This window comes from Typopeltis vanoorti, chromosome 9 (assembly GCF_054136105.1).
Source record: "Typopeltis vanoorti isolate ZY-2024b chromosome 9, IOZ_Tvanoo_1.0, whole genome shotgun sequence".
Classification (NCBI taxonomy): domain Eukaryota; kingdom Metazoa; phylum Arthropoda; class Arachnida; order Uropygi; family Thelyphonidae; genus Typopeltis; species Typopeltis vanoorti.
The window spans coordinates 58,418,742-58,443,847 of NC_143557.1; the positions used below are offsets into that span (position 1 = coordinate 58,418,742).

The following is a 25,106-nucleotide window of genomic DNA, read 5'->3' on the forward strand; positions in this document are numbered from 1 at the left end:
ACTCTGCTTAATGGAGGCCTGAAGTGCTTGAAAGAAATTCCATCTTTGGTCTTGAGATCTAGCAGAGTTTCCATGACGATGTAAACTAATATTCTTACCTCGAGGGGGCGGGGAGATACACGAGATCTTTCCAAAACACAAACTGAAATGCGATATATTTAATAAAAAAAAAATAAGGTTTTGTACTGTTTATCATTTTTAGTTTGTTTCATAAAATATTGAGACGCATTGATTTTTTGTTATCAAATTCAAAGAGCTCTTTAAATGTGCACTGACTTGTCATTTTTCGTTATTGTTATGGTTATGCACTGTTCACTTTTTTTTCTTTATCACTGCAACAATTAGACTTCATCCTGGAAACAATAAAATCAGATTTGAGGAACCATGATACAAATGAACAATATCCTTGAATATTTTAGGATGACTTAACAAAACAATCATAAGTATGATTATGTAAACTGTTATCTACAACAACATTTCTTGTTGTTGTAGATAATTACCGAATGGTTCTACTAATTGTAACTCTACAAATCAGTAATGGAGGAAGTGTAGATGTATGAATAATTAGATTCAGTATTATCATATAAAATATACAAACAGCAGGTGATAGACCTCTAAAGTTATTGATTAAAATGAAATAGTTGTAATCTACAATCCACGGATTCTTAATTGCACTCACAATATTATGATCCAGGGATTGCTGAATCCTTGGATTGTAATCCCAAGAAGAGATTATTATACTACACATGTTGCATGACAAAAATGACGTTAAGAAATTGGCAAGTTAACAATTATATTAACTTCTCTCAACAACACGAATTGTTGGAGAGACGTTGAACTATTTAAAAATATTCACAGAATTAATATTACCATGACAACAATATATGTAGAGTACAGATCTTTTTTCTGGGATTTAAGATCTGTTTTCTACACTCAATTATGAATACTGTTAGCAATTTTCAAGGCCTTATTTTACATCTAAGTTTATCCAGACATAAAAGCTTTAACATTCTCTGAAAGGCAGTTTTAGATTCTTCTATCCGTCGTCATGACAACTTCGCGATGTTGACTACCTCTAAAATTAGATGAGTATTATAGCAATCCTGTTTCTTAGGGATTTGGGTCTTCGCTTATCAACAGGAGCATCGCGTTTTGTTCGAATAATGAAATGCTGTGAATAGCTGGTTTCTATGCCAACAATTAACTTAAGAAAATCCTCAAAAATGCAAACCGTGTTTGGATTACAAAAAAAAAAGCTTTCTTTGAAGTAGTAATCCCCACTATGCCTTTCATCCAAAGCATTTTTCCAGCTATTTCTTAGAAAATGTTTAGATACACCGCACTAGCGGTTGAATACCAAAAGAATTGCTACAAAAACAAAGGTTAGGAGTGTCTTCTAAATTACAGAGGCACGCGTTCCAGTGCATCTTCTCTTTTACGGAGTATCGAACTGGATGATGAGCCCAAATCAACTACGGCATAAACCGTCTGCGGTGCCATCCTTTTATTTAACTAGCTACCGAACTTGTCACTCTGCTTTGTGTGCTCTACTTCTTAACCGGATCTTCGCATCTCCCACGATCCAACCACTGAGTAATCAGCGTTCTTTCCATTAACGAACAGACTTAGTCACGCATTAGAAGGAAAACTGTCCGACTATGTCATGTGACTTGTGTAGTGGCTTTCGATTCTTTCACTTTGCCTTCAAATTGGCAAACAAGTGTCGAATGTAAGTAGATCGTTAGTGTATGCTGACCGCCACGTTAAATTCCACTATAATGAGCAATTCCTGTTGCGAGAATTTTAACCGTAATAAGCTTTAATAATTGAACCATTAGTGTAACATGTTAATCTTCTTAAAAATAACAGTTTTACAGCGATTCCTTAACGAGTGGTTTTTCTGGTTTGTATTTAGCTTTTAAGACGATAAGACTTTGCCATACGTCGGGCGTTGTTTGGAAAGATGCGTGCAGTTTATTAAGATGAAATAAAGTCAACACTGCAGATTGTAAAAGTTTCTTGTTTTTTTCATAAGAACAGGAAGCTTAGGGTAATAAGGTTTTGATTAAAAAAACTGTAAAATGTTTGTTTTAATTCCATACATTCCTTTACAGCATTGTTGTAGAACTTAAAACTCGGCAAATTTGATTGCTTATCTATTCTAACGGATAAAATATATAATAAAATCATAGAACCAGGTGGCAGGGTGTCCAAGACGGTTATATCTTTGGTCAGACAATCAAATGGTGAGTTAGAATGGCAGACGGCTGCATTAATTTCCTAAAACCCCAAATTAGGGAACTCAATCCGTTTAGATAGACGAGAATTTGAATTGGATTGAGCCTCCACAGCTCAGTCAGTTTCCACGAAGCCCTTTCATTGGAATGGTGTAGGTTCGAATCTACTCTAAGAGGCGAAGAAATTTTATATGAAGGTTAATATATCGATCTTCGGAAACTACGGTTAAGTCTTATAGCTAAATAAAGAAATATACTGAGTGTGTGGGTATGTATTTTTTTTTCTAAGCTTTTTTTTTTCTGGCTGATTTTCCGAAACTCAAGTATTTTTATTTTCCTGGAAGAAAAAAAAAATCTTTCCCCCTTGGTATAATACCATCTAACACATCTTCATCTGAAAAGACTTTATCAAGATTCTTTGCGTGTTAAACAGGATTCGAACTTTAATCTTTCCAGCAGACTTCGTCGAACTGCACTAAAGATGCTCTTACAATTACGTTGCATATCTTTCTTCGTGACCATATTTTCAATCATTCTTCCAATCCCCACCCCCCCACACGCGGGAACGATATGTTTTTATTTTTCGTATATACAGCTGTTATTATTATTTTATTTTTTGAAATACCACGGCTTCTCTACTCTGTACAGTATGCCATATCACATCATTCTAAAAGAGACATGGACTTGTAAAATAAGGCACGCTTTTCGATAAAAGGATGGTCTACGTGTGCGAGAAAGTGAAAAGCACCAATTATCGAATTTGAGGAACCAAAAAAAAAAAAAAAACATACGTCGTAAGTGCGATCGAACGGTTTCCCAAGACGAATATGTCGCACACGTTGATGACAGAATCTGCCCACTGATTTCATTTTGTGGATATACACTGGTAACATTGTTCGCTCTATCAAAGTGTATTCTAAATGGAATTATTAAACTTCAATAACCCGCGATGCATCAACCATACTCACTATCGATAAATTGCATGAAACCAAAAATAGCGTAACATTTTTACCATTTGTTTTGCATGATCACGCTTAAGATCAATAAAATGTTTATAATAATTCATTTAGTTTTTCAGTTTAATTTATACAAACTATAAATATATTTTATGAATAATTTATATTACAAATTTAAGTAAATAAGCTTTTCTATTTTAGTATATCTATCAAAAAACACACGTTTTGTAAAACACCAATTATAATTATTAATGTATTTGTTTCATCATTGCGTCCAAAATCTTTACTTTTATATATTTTAAAATAACACTTTGTTATTGCGTCCAAATTGTTTATTTTAAAATAAAACATTTTAAAAGTTAAAATTTCTTAAAAGAAATGAATATTTATTTCATTACTTTTGGTGGAAATTCTTAATTTTTTTTTTTCTTAAAACAAAGTGAAATGTTTTGAAAACGCACGCCCTCTAGAGGAGATATTCATTACGAATATCTCATCTAGAATACTTGCATTTTAAGAAATTCATTTCGACTCTCAACGATTAGATGAATACATTTAATTTGTTTTTTTGTTGTTGTTTTTTTCCATAAAAATATCGAAGTTCACTCCACATAAAATAATTCTAATGGAATAAACTTGGCAAAATCTTGTCGGTTCAAAAGTCTGGCAGACATATTGTTCTAGATGTTTTGGCAATATGCCAGTGCTCCACTCGTTCCATTGCATATTGTTTTTATTCTGCAGAAGTTATCCATGCGAAGCCCAACAGCTGTAGTTTTCTAAATGATTTCCTTTTAATATGTATTAGAATTATAAATTAACAGTCTTAAGCACGGAGCCCAAATGGCGTAGATTATTTTTCGTATACGACGTAATTCGCATTAGTTATCCAACAAAGAGGAATTTGAAGAAAGGAGAGGTTTGAACTATATAATTATCTCGAAACTACCAGTATTTAAAAGAATATCATCTTTGTTTCAGTTGTACATGTTCATAAATACCACGGAGGTCGTTCCCTCCATTATGTAAATAGTTTAGTTCTTTGAATACTTACATATCATTAGAGTCAGTCTGTAATTTAAATTCTTTGGAATGGATTATTGTAGATAAATTGAAGCCGTTTCCCCCCATAGATTTTTTAATGAACATACGAACCGCACGAGAATGATGACGTCACCGAGTTATCTGCATTGCAAAAGGAAAACGGTAGAATGTGTATTAGGTTTGGTAGTTTTCATTCGTTGACCTTAACGTAGGAATTTGAAGCAGTGGAAAGTCATCAAAAAGATTTTACAAGAATCTTTGCACCGCGTCGGGTGAAGGAGATGATTGATGGGTTAATGATTTCGCGTTTCATTTTGGAGCAGCTTCCTTCCGGAGGGGGGAAAAAAGGACCACACTGAATTCATCGGTCTTGAAGAAGTTATTTAAAGATTCTTCAAGTGTTCATTAAAGCAAGTGCAGTGTGAAACAACCTTTCTAAATAATTAATCCAAATAAATCGTATGTGGAGTTGTACCACGAGCGATCGACCTTCAAATTACGCTTAAAAAGGTTTTTAATCCGGTTTTACGATCATACTTTACGCGCGGAGCATTTATAGTAGTCAATTAACTCACCAAAGGGGTTTTGTACCGTACACAAACAAGCCGGAAAACTAGACAAAATACATCGTAGCAGGTTGTAGTAGAGGTCAACCAATTGAAGCATGGAAATTGTAGTACATCTGTGAATGTATTATTATTACGTGACACTTCCAAGGACTCTTCGCGGGAGGGCGCTCTACTCCACCCTGCTACACGATCTGACTTTCTCCCCTACTATTTAATTCTCCCGCTACCCACAACTGCCATCAATGCCGTCTACCGCCAATCACCACCAACAACAATATTTTTGTCTGTAAACTGCATATGTTCTTTGGCCGATTTGCTTGTATTCGGGATGAAACTTCCTCCGTATCAGATCGGCTAACGCAACTAACAACTGAAAAATCCCATATAAAGATTCCCCTCGTCAGGACAACGAGAATCGAACTCCATCCAGCCTTAGTCGAAGGTCGCGCAGTGTACGGTCGTTCTTTCAGTTGCGCTACGGAGACCTATGAATGTAGTCCTAATTGGCTTTACAAGTCGATTGACATACCAATTACTACAATTGCTCGTTATACGCAGTATGTACATCTAAATTCTGCTTTTATATGGAATCTCGGGATTTTTGATTTTCTTTTTGGGAAAAAAAATCGTGATCAACTGTTCATATTTTGTTTTGTTCATCACTACTTTCTATACATTACTTTTTCAAGTCATTACTTTTTCAAGTCTTTACCAATTTAGTTTAATAATGTATTTTTTTTTTCTGATTCAAATGCTCTTGTTTCTGGAGTTTACTGTTCTCATTAGCAAAGTTCTACCTCCAAGCAAAGCAATAGTCGCTGTTTTTTATTTAATGATCCTTTATCTCTAAATCTGGGAATATGGTATGGGTTGGAATTACATTGCAAACAATCAGGCTATGCGGCCATTATTAATTATATCTATTATGTGTGTTTTAGGGGGGTTTTTTTTTGGTTTGTTTTGAGGAAGTGAAAAATTCGTGTTGCCTCTGTATAAAGCTTAAAAAAAGTATTTAAACTTAATAGTTCTTATAAAGGCTCGTGATATTTTTGACCCGATTTAACTCAAATGTTTCAATGCAAAAAAAGGAATTTCAAAAATATAGCATTCCCCCCCCCCCCCCCACACACACACAAAAGGGAGAAGACATGTAAATTGCCCATTTTCTTTACTCCCTTAGAGCAGGGAAAAGTTGAGCAATAAAAGTGGCTCTGAGATTCAGCAGAGAGAGAGAGAGAGGGGGGGGGAATAAAGAGTGAAAGAAAAGGTAATAGAAGCAAGAAAAGGGCTTAGTGAAAAGACAAACGATCGTTTGACTTTTTCATTAAGCCTTTAAAATTTGGGGGACTTTTCCTTTAAAATATTAAAGGAAAAGTCCCCCCCCCCAAAAAAAAAGGAAAAAATACACTGAAAACTTAAACAAGAGTGAACAAATAAAAAGAACATTAAAAGACTATACAAGAAACCAGTATACAAAATATAAAAAAAAACTGTAAAACCTAATAAGCAGATAAAAAAGTAATAAAAATAAGTGAACAAACTGGGAAGACTTGGCCCTGTAGATGCCACCCTAAAAGGACTCAGGACCGCCTCGATGTTAGCCTTCGCAGCCAGGGTTTGTTCAGGTCAATCCCCCCCTACATTGGAATAAAACAAAATTATATTAAAATGACAAAAACGATATGAAAATCTGAGTTTTTAAGGTAATGAAATAATGAAGTTACAGATATATGCACACTTTAATTTCCCCCCCTGTGTAATCTGACATATGGTTGTGGCCCGCACCATCTCCTCAAGAGGTGTTGTAGGTTAGGAATCAAGGTAGATTCTGCACTGGTTGAAGAGATGCTGTACAGGTTACTAGCGATCATTAGAGTTTCCAAGACAACGGAGAAAATTCTGATGTAATTTCGTTTAAAAAAATTAAATAGGCTGTTTATTTAAAAAGAAAATAACTTGGTTACAAGTGTCACTTCAACATATTACAAAACTAGAATTTTTCATACTAAAATATCAAATTTATTCTTAAAATTTAAGTTTATTCATATTTTATAAAATGCAATTATTTTTTTCCATTTTTATTAAGTAATATATAATAGAATTACCTTCTATAAGAGAAGGTAATTTTATTCTTCGGTATGATATCCCAGTGATTTGTTATTGTTTCTTTTCTGTAAGCACAATATTATTATTTATGAGCTCAAACAAATAATTTTGGTGCGACAGAGTAATAATACTTGACTTGGTCACACATTGCTGCATCTAAAGTCACCCTTCATTAACTCGAGAAATATTTGCAGGAGGAAATACTAACAAAAATGATTGAGTAACGTTAGTAAATGCAATCAACAATGAAATCTTCTCTTACTCTTTGATATGTTCCCTGTTGTTTTTCTGTTTGGGTCGGTATTTATTATTTGAAAAGAAAAGCAGATTAAGAAAGTGTGATTGTATTTCTTTAAAATTTCTTGCGGATAAATGGGGCAATGATTATTATTAGTAGACACAGGATTCATTCTATTCTATAAGGAATACAGCAGTCTGTAAGGTTTCAAAAATTCCTTACAGAATAGAATGAATCCTGTGCCTACTAATAATAATCATTGCCCCATTTAGCCGCAAGAAATTTTAAAGAAATACAATCACACTTTCTTAATCTGCTTTTCTTTTCAAATAATAAATACCGACCCAAACAGAAAAACAACAGGGAAAATATCAAAGAGTAAGAGAAGATTTCATCGTTGATTGCATTTACTAACGTTATTCAATCATTTTTGTTAGATCACTGTGGTATTTTCCTCCTGCGAATATTTCTCGAGTTTTTTTTCTCTTTTATTCTTTTCTCTAAGGAATACAGCAGTCTGTAAGGTTTCAAAAAATTCCTCAGAGAAAAGAATATTTTCTGCCTTAGTCATCACCTTCGAGTAGAGAAATCCCCATCGTTCCACCTCTGTGTGTGTGCCATTAAGCTATAGGGAATTATTATATTATAAAATTATAAAAAATTACATATTATAAAAAACAGCAAAAGCAAAAAAATACTTAGTCTGAAGATAGAAAAAAATAACATAACACGTACTTTCACCTGGTAGTATTATTGAAATATTTATATGTGAGCTATTAAATGGTGTCTAAAATTATGACTATATAAAAGAGAATAACTTAACTATTTAAAGCTGTTAATTTCAAAAAAGAGATAAATATTTTGCTATTTTATATGTTAAATTAAACTTTATTTTTAATAAATAAATTATTTTTCAACATTTTTGTTAGTATGTCATAAAATACAACTTTCCCAGTAATGATGCCATAGTCATGGTATAATATTACGCATGCAAGAAACATAAAAAAAAGCTAAATGAAAAAAAGCTATGTTGTCTTGTTAACATACATGTGTTAACACTTTAAGCGTCATAATATAATATCTTTATGTAGGAATTGCTTATTTTATGTGATCCAATAATAAATTTGAATCAAATTAGAAATAAAAGAAGGAATATTGAGAGATGTGTTCTTTTGTTTCCCGTATCATCATCATCATAATCTTCTCTTGAATAATTAATGAACTGTTTTATAATGTTATTTTTTTGGTATCAACTTTCCTTAATTCTCAATCACATGGTTCGAACGGGTGAGCATGATGGCGATTCTCTTTAATTGCATCACCTTAGGCATGTATCAGCCGTGTGCTGATGAAGTCTGCAGTACAAATCGATGCAGGATGTTGGAGATATTTGACGACTTCATTTTCGCCTTCTTTGCAATCGAGATGATGATTAAGATGATAGCTATGGGAATCACGGGGAAAACAGCATATATGGACGATACCTGGAACCGTTTGGATTGCTTTATTGTGGTGGCTGGGTAAGTACATAAACTCAAGTTAAAATAGAAAATCTCTGTGTGAAATGTTCTGTATAGTTTTGTGTAATTGTGTTTTAATATGCATATAATTTATTTCTGAATAGGAAAAAAAACAAGAAGGGCGACATACCGTTAATACAATGATACCACGTGGTTATACGATGACGTAACAATTAGAGTAATCATGCATGTAGTTAGCTTGGCTAACATTATTAATTTTTACTGTTTTTATGTATTACATTTGTTCAGCTTCAGCTAAAAATGTGTTCATTTCGTCAGAATCTGTATAGTTAGACATACATATTCAGAAATGGAAATGACTATTACGTTAACAGAAGCAAATACATTATTATAAAATGCCAGAGAACTGGGGGATTAAAATATTTTCTTGTCCAGTGTTGCACTGGTTAGCAGTATATGTATGTCTTAATTTTAACTTCATGTGAATGCGAAATGAGAGGATGAATTCCCCACAGGATTAAATGCGTTGGAAAACTGCATGCATTGCTATTCTAGCGATCCTTAATATGGTCCATCTATCTACGTAGGCTGAGTGCTAATTACATGGTTAACAGAACAAAGCTAATCTTATCTTCCAATTTGCACTCGCAGTTATTGTGTTAAAGTTCATTCTTCCGAATAAAATATAGTCAACTAAGGTCTAATGGGGTGCACATACAATGAGAATGGTTACATGAGCAGCTAGGAACGCGAAGCGAGAATGAGAATGAAAAGATCCACAACCACGTTTTGTATGTTGTCTTGTTAAAAGTATGGAAACAATAGCGTACAGAATAATTGGGAAAATACTTGAGCATTGTTATATCAACATTTTCAGCGGTTTGTGTCTGTTTTCTATAGACTATAGCGGTACATAAAAGTCTTGAAATAAATGTTTTATTACTTAGGATTTAAATGGTTAGAAAACTACCACAATCTCCTTTGTACGCAGCCTGATTTCATTATTCTCCACGCAATTCTGAAACGACGTAACCCTTCGTTTCATAAGCATGCAACTTCTGCGTTTTTCAAATTTACCCGACTGGACAAATTTTGATGAAATTTGATACATAGAATCGAAAAAAAGCCTTGAGAACATTCCGTTTTAGTGTCAACAACCAATTCAGTACTTTGCAACTTGCTTTGCGGTTTGTGAACAGAGAATAAAGTCAAGACACTGTTTAATGAAAACTTTGGAATATGTGATAAAAATTGCACATAACTGTACATAGTTGAGAAAGGTGAGTGTGTGTGTGTGACTTTTCAATTCGGTTTCCGTGAAACAAATAACAGTGACACCCATCTGTAATGAATTTTGGAGCTTAAATTTAAATATTATGCATTGACCAGAAATTTACAATATAAGAATGGCTAACGTGACCTTGAATGTCTATTAAGTTCTACGTGAGAAATCTCCATAATACGCACTCGAAAGAATTCAGGTTTTATGGTGATCCAGCTCGAGCCAGGGCGTTTCCAGTCAGCTGTGCTTGTGGGATTTCTCTTAGTTATTACGAGGATGCAATGATCTAGTTAGAGTCCCTGTCAATCCCTTTCCCTTAAGTTCCTAGCAAGGGCATTATATTAGCTGCAATTGGGAGTTTTAAAATGATTAAATACAGCCTCAGTTTCGACGATGTTCTTTAGTCAGATGCTTCTGTCTTTTCAGGTTCTCCACTTCTGTCCCTCTTACAAACACCATTTGTGCTATTTCTGAAATAAATGTATCTTGCACAGATATTACTCCCTTGACATTTTCTTTGTCATTAGATGCCTGTTTGTCACTGGACATCGAGTTTCTAATTGCCTGCCTTGCAATTAGGACAATAATAATATCATGAAAATGAGTAGTACTTCTGCGTTTGGAGCAAATTTTGTACTGAACCACAATGTGACAATCTCATACTGTACTAAGAAGTTTAAGATGAGCTTCGTATATTTACTATTATACGATTATGCGTTCTCCAGGATAGATTTTGCCAGACCACCCTCTTAACACAGTGTCACCGTACTGTTGAAAGTCTTAAGATAGATCTACATTCGGATAATTGTCTAAATTAGGAAAAAATGGCTTCCAATATATATATATATATTTCTTTTCAAATAAATCAAATAAATAAATTCTAATATATATATTTATATATTCCAAATAAATTTCTCCAGAAATTTTACAGTTGTTGAAGACAAAAGCATAAAAACTGGACAAACTGTGATGTGAAACATAATTTACAAAAAAAAAAAAAAAAAAAGGTCACAGTAAATAAAAAAAAAAAGAATTAAGTTTTGTAAGAACAAGAAAAAATTCATTATTATTATTATTATTACATGACAAAGGAAGGAGTCGGGGACTTATCGTGGATTTACATGGCAAATTGGTTTTTCACAAGTTTCGTGGAAATATGAATCAAGACCGACGTTTGTATAAAAAATGAAGATATATTCCGTAACACCCAATTAAATATTTACGTATGTTTTTAAATAAATTTATCACTTTATTTTTATGTACACACAAAAAAACGTGTGTGTATATATATATATATATATATATATATATATATATATATATTGGGGATCTAAATATCAGAGTAGGAAATGATTGTGAGACATACAAAAATATTTTGGGAAAATTTGGAGAAAAGAGCAAAGCTAATAATAATGGCAAATATCTGTTGGATTTCTGCTCAGGACATGGACTGGTTATTACTACCACCATGTTCCAACATAAAAATGTGCACAAATTCACATGGAGAGAAGAGGCTAGGAATAAGAAAAGTCTCATTGACTATGTTATTGTTGATAGTGATGTTTTCTCCCTGGTGCAGGACACCAGAGTGTACAGAGGATTTGAAATTGGAAGTGATCACTGTTTAGTCTTGAGCAGGATAAAATTGAATTTCATATTGAAAAGAAGAACATCGAAGAAAGTTTTAAATGGAATAAAAGTTTAGAAGCTCTCAGATTTGAACTGTAGACTAAAATACACAAAGATTATTCAAGAAAAAATGAAAGAGTTTGAGAACAGGAACCAAACCTTGGAGATTCAGTGGCAAGCCTTGAAGAAAGCACTGATTGATTCTGTCAGAGAGGCATGTGGTGAGGTTGTCTGCAAGGAGAGAAAAATCAGAACTCCATGGTGGACACAGGAAGTTAAAGAGACAGTGAAGGAGAAGAAGAAAGCATATCAAAAGTTCCTGACAAGTTAGCTTGTGCTCTTGCTCCTTGAGAATATAGAGACAAATGTAAGAAAGCTAAACACCGTGTAAAACTAGCTAAACAAAAGTCATGGGAGGACTTTGGCAAGAACATAGAAAATAAATATCAAGAAGGTGGTAAGATATTCTGGAGGTTGTTGACGAAGCTTAGAAATGGAGGAAAGAGTGCTGTAAAAGGAATTAGAGATGATAAAGGTGATATGAAAACTGGAGAAAAAGATATCCTGGAAGTATGGAGTAGTTACTTTGAAAAACTGCTAAATGAAACAAGCAGTGATGACAGCACAGTGGTAAAAAACACTGACCAGGCATGCAGTCAGGAATACATATCCATACTTGAAGTCGAAAAAGCATCAAAAGCCTGAAATGTGGAAAGGCAGCAGACGTAGATTATATTCGACTACTGCTCAAGTATAGAAGTATAAAAGTCGTACAGTGGCTATATTGCATAGTTTAGAAGGCCTGGACAGATGGACGAATTCCAGATGATTGGAGTAGAGCCCTTATAGTACCCATATATAAAAAGGGAAATAAAACGGAATGTGAGAATTACAGAGGTATTTCCCTACTAAGATCTATGCAAGTGTACTTGAGAAACGGTTGAGAATAATTGTGGAAGAAAAGCTTGGTGAAGAACAAGCTGGATTCAGGCCAAATAGAGGCTGTCAGGATGAGATCTTCACTTTACGACAAATAGTCGAGAAAGCATGGGAATATAACAAAGATCTGTATTTAAGTTTTGTCGATCTGGAAAAGGCATATGACAAGGTGCCAAGAGAGAAGCTATTCAATACGCTGCAGTTATATGGTGTCAATGGGGCATTATATCAAGCAATACTTAGTCTTTATTTGAGTTGTAAGTCAGCAGTTAGAATTGAAGGAAGTACAGGAAGATGGTTTAATGTTAAATCTGGTGTGAGACAAGGATGTACATTATCCCCTCTGTTATTCATTATCTATATGGATCACAGTATGAAGGAAAGTGGTATTAAATATCAGAATTGGTGATGTTAATCTCAGCTCTTTGCTTTATGCGGATGATGTTATACTTCTACATAAATCCGCTACTAGTCTGCAAGATTCCCTGACTAAAGTGAATAACTGTTGTAATAGATATGGTATGAAGGCAGCATGACAAAGACAATGAAAATAGGCAAAAACATTGAAAATATCAACTGCATTGTGAATGGAGAAATTATAGAACAAGTAAAACATTTCAGCTACTTAGGCACGATTTTTCGTGAAGATGGTAAATTAAATATAGAAATAGATAACAGAATCAGCAAAGCTGGTATGGTGGGAAGTCAATTGAATAAATTCATATGGAATAAGAGAGAAGTTAGTCGGAACACTAAATTAGCTGTATACAAGACAGTGTTCAAACCAGTTTTAACCTATGGATCTGAGAGCTGGGTCAGAAGTAAAACACTTGACTAAAGACTAGAGACTGCAGATATGAGAGTCCTGAGAAAGATTATAGGCGTGAACAGATGGCATCAATGGCAATATCATATTAAAAACTAGGATATTAGGAAAGAACTTGACAGTCAGCATCCAGGAATGCGTTAGCAGAGCTAATCTCAGGTGGTATGGTCACTTGAACAGAATGGGCGAGGAAAGATTAGCAAAACAAGTGTTCTCTGCCAGGTTGGCAGGAAAACGACCCAGAGGAAGACCAAGATATTGGTGGATTGATACGGTACAAAGTGCCTTAGACGATAGAAATATAAGATCTGATAATGTTGGAGTCTTGACAAGTAACAGACTGATTTGGAGGAAAATTGTAGATAGAAAGTTAGTAATGATGTAAATTTTTCATGTAGTACTATCATATCCTGTACACCCCTTGAGGGTATATGGCAGGAATTTGATGATGATGATATTTTTACAGCCATTTTCAACGGTAAATAAAAAAAATAAACAACTAAACCAATCATACACTTACATCGGAGGTCGCGGTATCTCTCAGATATAATTTACCATGAAATATCACACATCTTTACATAACGTGTTAAACCAAAACTGACCGCATAAACAGTGTGGAATATCATTCGTGATAAATGCATGCGCAGCTACTCACGACCTTCAAGCTATACACTGGATATGTGTAAGAATATTTATATTAAACAATTTGCATGTATCTGTCAGATGAGCTGCGACCTCCGCAGGGATAACAAACACAGATTTGTTTTGTTCTTCTTAAAAGGTGTAAAATCAAATCGTACTGCGTAAAACAAAATGTTGTAGTATTTTTTTAATCGATAGTGGCAAAAAAAGAAATCATTCTATTTCATTCGAAGCAAAAAAACAGCAACGGTAAAATTAAAAACACAACCTTATATAGCCCTTATAAAGACTGGCTTAAAGGGGGAAAGCAAGAATGCTTTTCATCTTCCCCGTTATCTGTAAAGGACAGTGTAGGGATAAGGTGTTATTGAGCTATTAAAGCTCTGATCATGGCAGGAGGGTAAGAGCAATAGCCGAGCCTTAGAACTTCATTGGCTACAGCATTGCCATCCATTACCCTCCAAGAGTATTAATTAATCACCGCATCTCACGGTTGATTCTCATTTAATCTCCCGGATTGGAAAAAAAAAAACACAACATGATCTCCGTATATACATCTATATATTTGTACGTATAGAAAGCATTATAAAATAATACAACAAAATAAAACGTAATATAGTATAACATATTATTTATTAAGAAATGTTAAAAATGTATTGCATCCTTTACTATTCAAAAAATATCCAAAAGTAGAATGACTTCCTGTTAGATTTTTTCACGTTTAAGTCATAATATAAATATGTATTTATGATTGAAACTGTACAATGAACTTTAAGGAAATGAAAAATAAAACCCGAAAATTAAACTGGAAAAGCATTAAAAAAAACCTTTTTGGTAAAAACATTGTTCACAGTGTGAAAAATATTGTAACTCAAAAGAAATAACAATGGATTGAAGCTTCTGTTTACAAAAGTTTGTAAAACCAAAGCTACGTATCACGCTTGGAAAACTCCAGCGAATTTTGAGTTATAAAACAGAATATGTTTCCCAAATAGACGTCAGAAACTATTACTAGCAACACAAGTCTCTTTGGCCTGCAAGTGATCAAAGGAAAGAAAAGTTGAAAGCGTGTTTAGTTTAGATTTAGGATGCGGAGTAGAAAAATACTCATTACTGAAACTGAACAAATACAAATTTTTTCGTTTTGCTTAAACTCCACTAAGATGGACTTTAGACGTGGACTGCAATACTCCACTGTGCACTTTAACCTCGTATTAGAAATATCGGTGTAGATCCGCGTCCTTATTTTTTTTACTGTAAATTTATAGTATGAAAAAAGTTCTGTTTTGTATCTGAGTTTGGAAAAACGGATAATACAACTAAATTCGCTCTTTTTCTTTCTCTAATTGCTCTGATTTTCTTGCCATGGCCATTTAGAACACATGCCTTGCAGTGTAGCTATAAAGTCGTAAGCTTTCCTTGAAGTTTCTTGTAAGAATAGCATTGAGTTTCTTGTGCACTTTCCTTCCTTTTTTGCCATTATTTCTTATTTATAACGATAATATTTACCGTGAGAGGCTAATAAATGTCTAAGAGGGTATAACACGGAGAAATAGTTTCCTGAATTTGCTACTTTGGTGGTTTGGTAAATGGTTAAGTTCAATATAATAATGGATGTCAATTATTAAAAAACCTCGTCTAGGCAATTACGTTAAAACGGTGTTCATACTAAAAGGGGTCAGACATAGTAATTGGCACCAGTGAATTCAGAAATGAATTATACACGTATAAGTTGGAATGTAGAATTTTTCCTAAGTGTAGGGGACTAATACTCGTGGTTTTGTTAAGGAGTATAACTGATTTTAACTTTTGTTTTCTCTACTAGTTACCAACTATTAATTAAAAGAATGATGGGTGTATAAAATCCTTCGAAATACTTAAATAACTAGAAATGAGAAACAAACGGTTCTGAGTTAACCATTCATTAATTAATACAAGGTTAGCGACTCTAAAATTTTACGTTGGTATCTGTCTTGATAAATTATCAGCATACGTAGATATAGTATGACAACTGACGAGTGCGAAGATGACTGAGCCAACGGTGTTTCGGCTAGCCAAGATTAAATGGGTAGTTTGTGCAATAAGAATTTAGATCACACCATACACAGTCTCCTGTTGTCTTTATAATCCAATTCACGAAAGGTTGTAAAGTCCGTCTTCGCTGTCATCCATGCAACAGCACAATTCGAACCCGCAGTCTGTTGGCCGGAGACGCTGTCTACTCAACAACCAGAAAGTAGCGCAAGAAGTCCTGTTTTGTTTCATCCACAAAACATATAGGACGACAAAGAACATAAGAAGAAACTGGCAACCGAATTGAGGCTATCGCAGGCCGATGTACTCGTACTCAAGGAAATTCCTTCTTGGTGTTTACATCATATAAACACAAGATATGTGTTATATCTACTGCTACAGTTATGTTTTCTCTGTCATTTCTGAAATTGTGAATTTCCAGCAATTTAGTGGAGAATAAAAGTTGAAAAATTACTCAACTCAAAAATACTTCTTTATTACTTTGTTAATGGAATCAAACATTGCATATCGCTTTAAACAACTTAAGCAAAAGAGCTTTCGACAAACTGGCGCGTTCTCCTTTTAATATTGCTATCTATTGTGGCTGGCAAATAACCTCGTTTAGATAACAATAGAATAGAATAGTAGAATAGCATAGAATAGCGATATCTATAGTATAGATAGCATAGAATAGCGCTACTTTGAAAAATGCTTGATTGCAGCATGACTTTAATGCCAGTTTTCACTACACTTTAAGTTCATCGAACGCAGTGTCACTCTTTAATTCTGTCAATCCAACAGCACAAACACTTAGGAAACAAAAGATCGATGGAGTCAATGATCGGAAAAAGATCTCTCCCGGAGATACAGTCCAAAAGCAGTAAAATATAGCTTGTAGGCGTATTAAATTAAATTATTAAAAGAAATTTAAATATATTTATATTTATATTATCTCATTCATACAAGAAAAATTTCAGTGGAAATTTCAATGGAAATATTTCTTCAGAAGGATTTCAGATTTTCGCTAGTTACTCCATTGATCATGAGAAAAAGCTATATCAATAAATAAAAGGTGTATTGGTAAATTGTAAAAATTATTTACATTTTTTATTCAAAAATTATTAATTGATGTAATATTTAAGTGCATTAATATTTTACATAAAGAATATTATTTTTTATTAAATAGAAAAATCAGCATTGATTCTAGAATCCAAGATTTAGAAAGTCATTACAGAAATAGAATGGAATGAAGCTTGTACACCTTCGTCACGAGTTGCCCTTCCATCTATTTCAGAATGGTGCATAACGAGGCAACTCCTAACAACGATCACGTAAAAAGCACAAAATAAACGTTACTAAATTCAAGTTTCGAGGATTTTTTACAACTTTCGAAAACACATCATTGCATTTTAAATAAAAATACAAATAATTCAAGCATCCAATGCGAAGTATCAGTAGTAACGCATTATCCTTATCCGTGCAAATTCGCCATCCCTCATCTATTTTTACTAGTTTTCGAGACTGAATGAATATGTCTAAATAATACTGATCGCCATAGTTTCTCTACCCAAGATAAACTTGTGTTGCAATCTAAGAAAATGTGATTTTACATTTATTTATATTTTATTGAATTTATCATCATCATCATCATCATGCGTATCAAGGATTAAGGCCTGTTCCGGCCTTAGAAGTCATCGTTGAATCATTTAAGAGGACGTCGTGGTTTTCTTTTTCCTAATGGCTTGTACTTTAAGGCTTGTTTTGGTAATCTTTCTGTTTTCATTCTTTAAACGTGTTCCATCCATTTATGTTTATATTTTTAATTTTTTCAATTACTGGTTCTTGGTTTAATTCTTTCATAATATCTTCGTTTCTTTTGTGATCAAATAGGGTATACTTTGCAGTTTTTCTCATAAACTTCATTTCTGCTGTTGTTAATCTTTGTTTGTCTTTTTGTTTATTGTCCAGATTTCGCTTCCATACATTAAGACCGGTAGGGCTAATGTATTGTATACTTTTAGCCTGGTTTGTTTTTGAACTAGGTTTGGTTTAAATATAGAGTTAATTACACCTGTTATTTTTAAATATTTTGCAATTTTTATGTTTATATCTTTTTCATACGTGATCATATATCCTAGATAGTTAAATGAATTCACATGTTCTAAGATCTTGTTATCTATTACTATCTTAATTCTTGCTGGATCTTGTCCTTTAAAGGCCATAGTTTTTGATTTTTACGTTGATATTATCATACCATAATCTTTGGATATCTCATTTAGATCTAAAATAGCTTTCTGTAGTTTATCTTCAGAATTTGTAATTATTATTTGGTCGTCTGCAAAGAGGAGAGTGTTTAAGTTAACTGTAAGAGAAAGTTTAATTCCTTGATGTAAATTTTTATTCCATTTTATTATTATTTCATTTAAGTAGATATTAAAAAGAGTTGCTGAGAGGGGGACATCCCTGTCGGACCCCCTTTGTTTATCTCTCTCGTATATGATAGCTCGTGATTTAATCTTATTTGTATTTGATTATTTTCATATATACTCGTGATAGATCTCCTTCCATAAAGCATTTGTACATTTTGTAAATTTTGCAAAGACTATTGTTTTCATAAGTAAAATTTAGCAAAGACTATTGTTTTCAAGCGTCCATGTGTTTGAAGAGGAGTTTTATTTTATTTTATATATTAAATATTATATATATTAAAAAATCAATCATCATTGTAAACTAATAGCAAATTGTATCTGAAACGTCTCATGAATACATGAAATCCTGCAGAAATATCTCGAATTTACGCCACATCGACTTGAGTCACTCTCCTTAGCTACTTGAATATCCGTCCCCAATATATCATCGTGTACACTTTTTGCTCTGATATCAAATTGCTGTTTCACCTCCCGTCATCAACATATGACAAATTGACTCCACTCTCATAAATCAGCAAACTAAGGATGCAGTCGGGAAAATATTCTCGGTAAAATTTTCTAGAAGTCTCTCGCGGACTGTGTTCTCTACATTCATAATAATCATTTTTCTATTCATATCTTTTTTCATAAACACAGTTGAAATTTGTTTCGTTGTGTATGTTTTAACAGTAGCTTCTCCCTTCATTATATTTGTTTTTCAGGGCTTTAGAGTACTGCCTAGATGTGGGAAACATCAACCTTTCTGCAATTAGGACAATCCGCGTACTGCGACCGCTGAGGGCCATCAATAGGATACCAAGTAAGTTTCACTTTTATGCTCTAAATATCTGAGTATGAGTCACAATTAAATGAATTAATAACAACCATTTTGTTGAAGAAACGATTTTCAGTTTGTAATGTGAATTTTGAATTTTGGTGTTAAGATATTAATATAAAATGAACGATCTTTTTCGGTGAAGAAAAGTCCTTAGAATTCAGTCGTTCCATTTTTTAAATATCACTAAAATATTGACCTATTTACTTATTTAGGATTTGCATCGTATATTCTTCTACCAAACATTACTGTACGTCACAATGCATAAAAAAAGTTGAGTATAAAGATGACAGTGTAATAATGTTACCGGCAGGTGGCGCTTTATTCAAGGAGACAATCTCTGCTGTATTTTGCAAGAAAAGTTCACTTGTTATCCTGCCATATAAGTGAATATTAATTGAGTGTATAGTTAAGAGGATAATGTGCATTTCTGTCTTATCTCATAACACTAAAATTAAATTCTCATTAATAAAAATTATATCCAGTCTACAGATATTTTTAGGCAATCTCAGAAGGCAAAAACAAGCTTACCCAACCATTCATATTAGAGTACTTAATGCTGCAATTATTTAATTAAAATTTAGTAGACAGTATTAAAATGAGATTCCCCGTGTTTGCCAAGCTCTCATTACCTTTTGATTTAGCATCGGATCTCTTAAGCATTTGGATAGTTTCATAGCAGAAAAGAGACTGTTTTGTTCCATTTTTTTCGTCTAATTTCAGCATGAGAATGTGCCAGATGTTAAAACGATGCCTTCTTTTTACTTTCTTATATCCATATTTCATTTCTGTTTTTTATTATCATTAAGATCAATGATTAAGCTGTTTCTGCTTTAATTGTCTTAAAATTAGAGTAAAGATTTCTTCTTTCATGGGTAGTTTTTGTGTACGGTTAATGTTAATAATTCGAGTTTTTTGAACTATTAGTTTCTTCCGTGTGATCATATTTCTTCGCTTGATGCTTTTTATCAAATGTTTAAATTTTCTTTCCTCCGTTTTTACAAACTTCGGCACAACTTAATTTTGTGCCACTACACAACATTAAGAATCATTTGGAAGATACTGCATGTTTCAGTTACAAACAACGTAAAATTCTGAAAATATATATTTTTAATTCTTACTGGGTTTTTTTAGTCGTTTGTCTCCCTTTGAATTGCTAATTGTATATTTTAGAAGAGCATTGTTGTTCTTTGTCAGAACTAGCGCCATCTATCCAATATTTTATATTCGCATGAAGCATTGCAATTAAGGATTTTAATTAAAATAAATAAAATAATTAAAATTAAAATCAAATTAAATGATTACAATTAAATTAAATTACTGGCGTCATATGATAAATTTGCTCGACAAAGGTGTTTTGGATTTAGCTTTCTACCTTATTTTTTGTAATCTGAATTGGAGAATAAGGGGAATACTAGTAAACTGTTCTACATTCCAAACACTTAAGTATCTTTTAAGTTAGTAATACAAAACTCTAAGGTCATGTTCAGAGTGGACCGAAACTTTCCTATAGCGTAAAAGGAACTTTGAGTACAAATATTTCTCCACAGTTATAAGTTGTATTCAAACAAGCAGACGGACTTTTCAATTGGGAGGTGAATGTTTGTTAATTCTTTAGAATCAATTCTCTAGGTCGTTTAAAAATATGTTTAAAGCATGTATGATAGAGAAGATTATTTTTTCACATCCCTCCCCAACACACTGCTTAGGGATAGATTTGTCTTAATTAAAATGAATTTTTCTTTTCTATGCAATGATCAATAACTGATCGATATATAAGTTATATATTGAGTTTGCTGTGAGTTAATGAGGTGGAAAGATTTTACGAAATTTAATTACACATTGCTTTGCAAAAAAAAAAAAAAAAAAGTTATCGACAGTTTGTGTTTACAAATACAAACAAAAATAACCGATATCCAATATCCGGCATGCGACTCAGTTATTGTAACCTTATATTAAAATAAAATCACCCCTCAGGATTTTGTTTTTCATTTTATGAATTTCGGTTCGAAATAAATTTTACAAAATGGATTTTACAAACCACTTCGTTGTCAACAGAGAAACACAAATGTCAATACATACATTCCCCTATTGTTGCAAGAAAGTTAAAAATATTGCATGTATTTGATTACTAGCGCCATCTATCCAAAATTTTAAATTCGCATAAAGTATTGCAATTAAGGATTAAAATTAAATTAAAATAAATTAAATAATTAAAGCAAAATAAATAAATTAAATATTTAAAATTAAATAATTTAAATAAAAATAAAACAAATAATTAAAATTAAATTAAATAATTAAAACAAAATAAATAAATAAAATAATTAAAATTAAACAATTTAAATAAAAATAAAATAAATTAATTAAATAATTAAAATTAAATTATTAACATCACGAAATATAGCCATTAATTTTAAGGAAAAGAAAGTGGAACATTATGAAAACGAAGCCCAGAAGAAGAATACAGAAAGGTGAATAATAAGATTATGTAAACTACGTTACCGAAGCACATCTAAGAATACTCGAAGGTTGTAATCATAATTTTTATTTATTTATTTTACTTGTCCAAAATACGAAACATTGAAATGGTTTAGTATTATTCTTGTTAATGACAAAAGCAGGTACCTCCCTTAACTATTGGACAATTCAAAGTTTTTAAATTTTATCCACTGTTTAATGGAGCGGACACCTGGAGTATAGAACACGTTGTGCAATCCGGAAGATGAAACCGTATTCAGGTCCTCACTCGTATCATTGGCCGCTGCTCTGGAACACACGTTTCATACAACAGGATACTTAGAATGATCTGAACTCCACGGTAACTTCGAAATCTGTAGCCGCGAAGAAGAAGCAGACGAAAATGCGTTGCCTTAGTAACAAGGATTTTTTTCTTCATTTGTTTATTTATTTTTATTAAATAATCCTTTTATCGTTACTTGTAAACTCGTGTACAAAACGTAACTCATTTATCGCTGCTGAATCTCTTGAATTCAGTCATCATAAACATGGTTTCCTTATACATCCTTCAAACCCCCCCCCCCCACTCACGTAACTCTTCTTTCTCAAGTATTCGTATCTACATTTGTTATGAGTCGAAGATGATTTAAGTTGCACAGAATTTTGAAGTAGGCAAGCGAAAATGGGAATGTGGTCAATTTGTTATATAAGAAAAAGAAAAGAAAATATATATCCGAAAGATATTTCTCCATTATCTCTCTTTACCTTTCCTGTGTTATTCTCCGTACATGCCACAGCTGAAAAAAAAAAAAAAATTAACAGAAACTTAATGTTGTACTGGGGTGAAAAACATAACGCAGTGTCCGTTTTCCACTCTCGTAGTTGACCGGATTACTCATCTTCAGATAATAAAACCCTTCAAAGATTCTAAGGGTCCTAAACGGGATTCGAATTTTTTTTTTCTTTTTCATAATTGATAAACTTTTTTTATTAATGAAAACGTTTTGCGACCATTTGATATGCAAAGAGGGTTTGGCGAATTTACCATACTTTTTCTATTCTAAGGCTGATTTAGCATCTCCGCGGTCCCTGTGTACTGCATCCTCTTCTTGCCAATTGTCATTGTTGATACTTACTTAAAATTTAATACTTGTTACGTTCAAAGTATATACAATAATGACAATTCCTCGTAACGGAAAGTGACAGTGTCAACATACGGAATTCGCATTCGGATGTTGGAACTTCTACGCAGTAAAATATCATTCTGTTTTCTCACTTTAAAAAAAAAAAAAAAAGAAGTTAATTCGGAATATTCCTCAGTAGAAATGGTGGCTTCGTTTATTATTGTTAAGATAATAAAAGTGTGTTGATGGTGAACTATGTGCTATGCAAGTGGACTGTACACGGATACGTAGATGACGGCGTATCGTTTCTTCATGTGAAAACCTTCTTCACCCTTCTGCTGTACACTTCTTCCTTCGTCCCACCCCGCACACTTTTCCATTCGAAGTTAACCAGAGGTGGGAGACATCAGTAAGTCTCCATTGGTTATTCTTTAAGCAGTCTTCAACAATTGCTCTTGAATACAATTGTTGAAGACAATGAACAGCAATTGTATTCCCTCCATAGTAACTGCTGTTACTATGGAGGGAATACAATTGCTGTTCATCAGTTACATTCCCTATGGGGGATCCCCCCCTCTCATAGAAACATTTCCTCCTTCTATCTTCATCGAATCAGAGCAATTGTGGATTTTCAGTGATAAAACAAAAGGCAAGAAAATATCTGTAATTGTTTAGTATAATACGAATAAGGAATTTGAAATAAATGCTATAACCGAAGAGATGAAGTCAAATATACTTTAAAGGATAAATATTAACAATCGTAATAAACTTGTGTCTATCAAACAAACAAAGATATCGTTAAAAATTCTCATAAACTCTTGTTAATGTCGGCCATGTCGAAATCCTCCAAGGACATATCTTTTATCTTCTTTATCCATTGGATTCGACAAAAATGTTTTGAAAACCTATTACAATCTTGTTTCAATCTGAATTTAAATTAAACTTGCTAAGAAATTATATTTTTGGTTTAATCGTTTATCTCAGTGTAAGCGAACAAAGTTCACACGTGAAGTATCTTCAGGATTATTGCCCTTGTATATAGAAGCTGTTTCACAACGTCCTTAGTACAATTCCACAATACGAAGCATACTTCCGCAAGGAAGTGTATATTGCTGTGAATTATGGAAAGAATCACTACCCAGAGTGGTATGAACCTTTATTGAAAGTATGATTGGTTCTCAGGATTCCAATAACGAATGAGTCACCCAATGATGTCGCTTTCTCATGTAGCTCACACAAAACCTATTAAATTTCTATCGTATCTCTTGGTCACTATCAAAATACCCTTCCGAATGTCAGACGTGCACAATCATAAGCAAAGAATGCCAAAGCTTCTTAGAAGCAGTTAAGAACTACAAAGTTCCAAGCATCAGCTCAGCACTGCAATACATAAAGCCTGGCAGCGTGCAAAGGGGCGTCAGCTCAGACAGGGAATTGGAAGGGCGCTCCAAAATGAACATATGAGTAAAGATTCTGCTCCAGTAACTAGGTGATCCTTTTAACCCCAATGAGTGACCCGAAAGATCATTTTAATTCATAACTCTCCAAGATACTCAACAGTAATCGCCCCCACCACGGAACAGAACCGCTCATTATCGATCTTACCCAAAGGATCTAAAGCAGTGGTTCTTAACCTTTTTAAAGTCACTGACACCAAAAGCATTCGGGTCATAAAACTAACCGTAAAAATATGCATGGACTTGCCTTTTATAAAAATGGAACTTATTTTAATGCGAAACTTGAACTTGTCCGCTTTTGCAGATTTCAGCAATATCAAGTCTAATATGTGATATAGCTACCCTCATCTCTTTGTCTATATTAGTAAGTCTTTCACGCTTTTTAGTTTTTTTATTGGTTAATATTGAAAAACCGAGCTCACACAAATATGATGTTGAAAACTGTAACAAATTTTCAGTGCTCTTGTGGAGAGAGTTGGGTATTCGGCTTGGACAAAAATCCAAATTTCCTCAAGAGTTATTTCATTTTTACAGTACGATTCGTTGACGAGGTAACAAATTGTTCTTCTTGTAACGAAAATTCCCAACTCGATGTATTAACTGTGCCAAATGGATTTCGTATCCAGTCATAATTGTATGTATTTAAGGAAGGAAAGTAACTTGGAATCTTTTCTTCCAATATTGTTAATTGTTTTGTTATAACGGAAATAATTCCCTCGACATTTTTATTCAGAGTAGCCAATTACACTCAGAACTGTGTCATGTGACATCTTTCACCGGCGGAACACTTTAACTAGTTCGCGGAACACAACGTGTTACCCGGAGTAATGTGTTCCGGGTAACAGCGGTTAAGAACCACTGAT

General features: G+C 33.2%; 1 protein-coding gene across 1 annotated transcript in view; it reads left to right on the plus strand.

The window, feature by feature from the left end:
* Positions 1–8,428: 8,428 nt before the first annotated feature.
* The window catches only part of LOC150103071 (voltage-dependent T-type calcium channel subunit alpha-1G-like), a 156,787-nt gene continuing 140,109 nt past the window's right edge, over positions 8,429–25,106 (plus strand). Inside the window, exons 1-2 of the mRNA XM_090398087.1 lie at positions 8,429–8,670; positions 19,093–19,190. Of these exons, the coding sequence (XP_090254213.1) occupies positions 8,444–8,670; positions 19,093–19,190 (325 nt within the window). The 5' untranslated portion in view covers positions 8,429–8,443. The remainder of the gene's footprint in view (positions 8,671–19,092; positions 19,191–25,106) is intronic.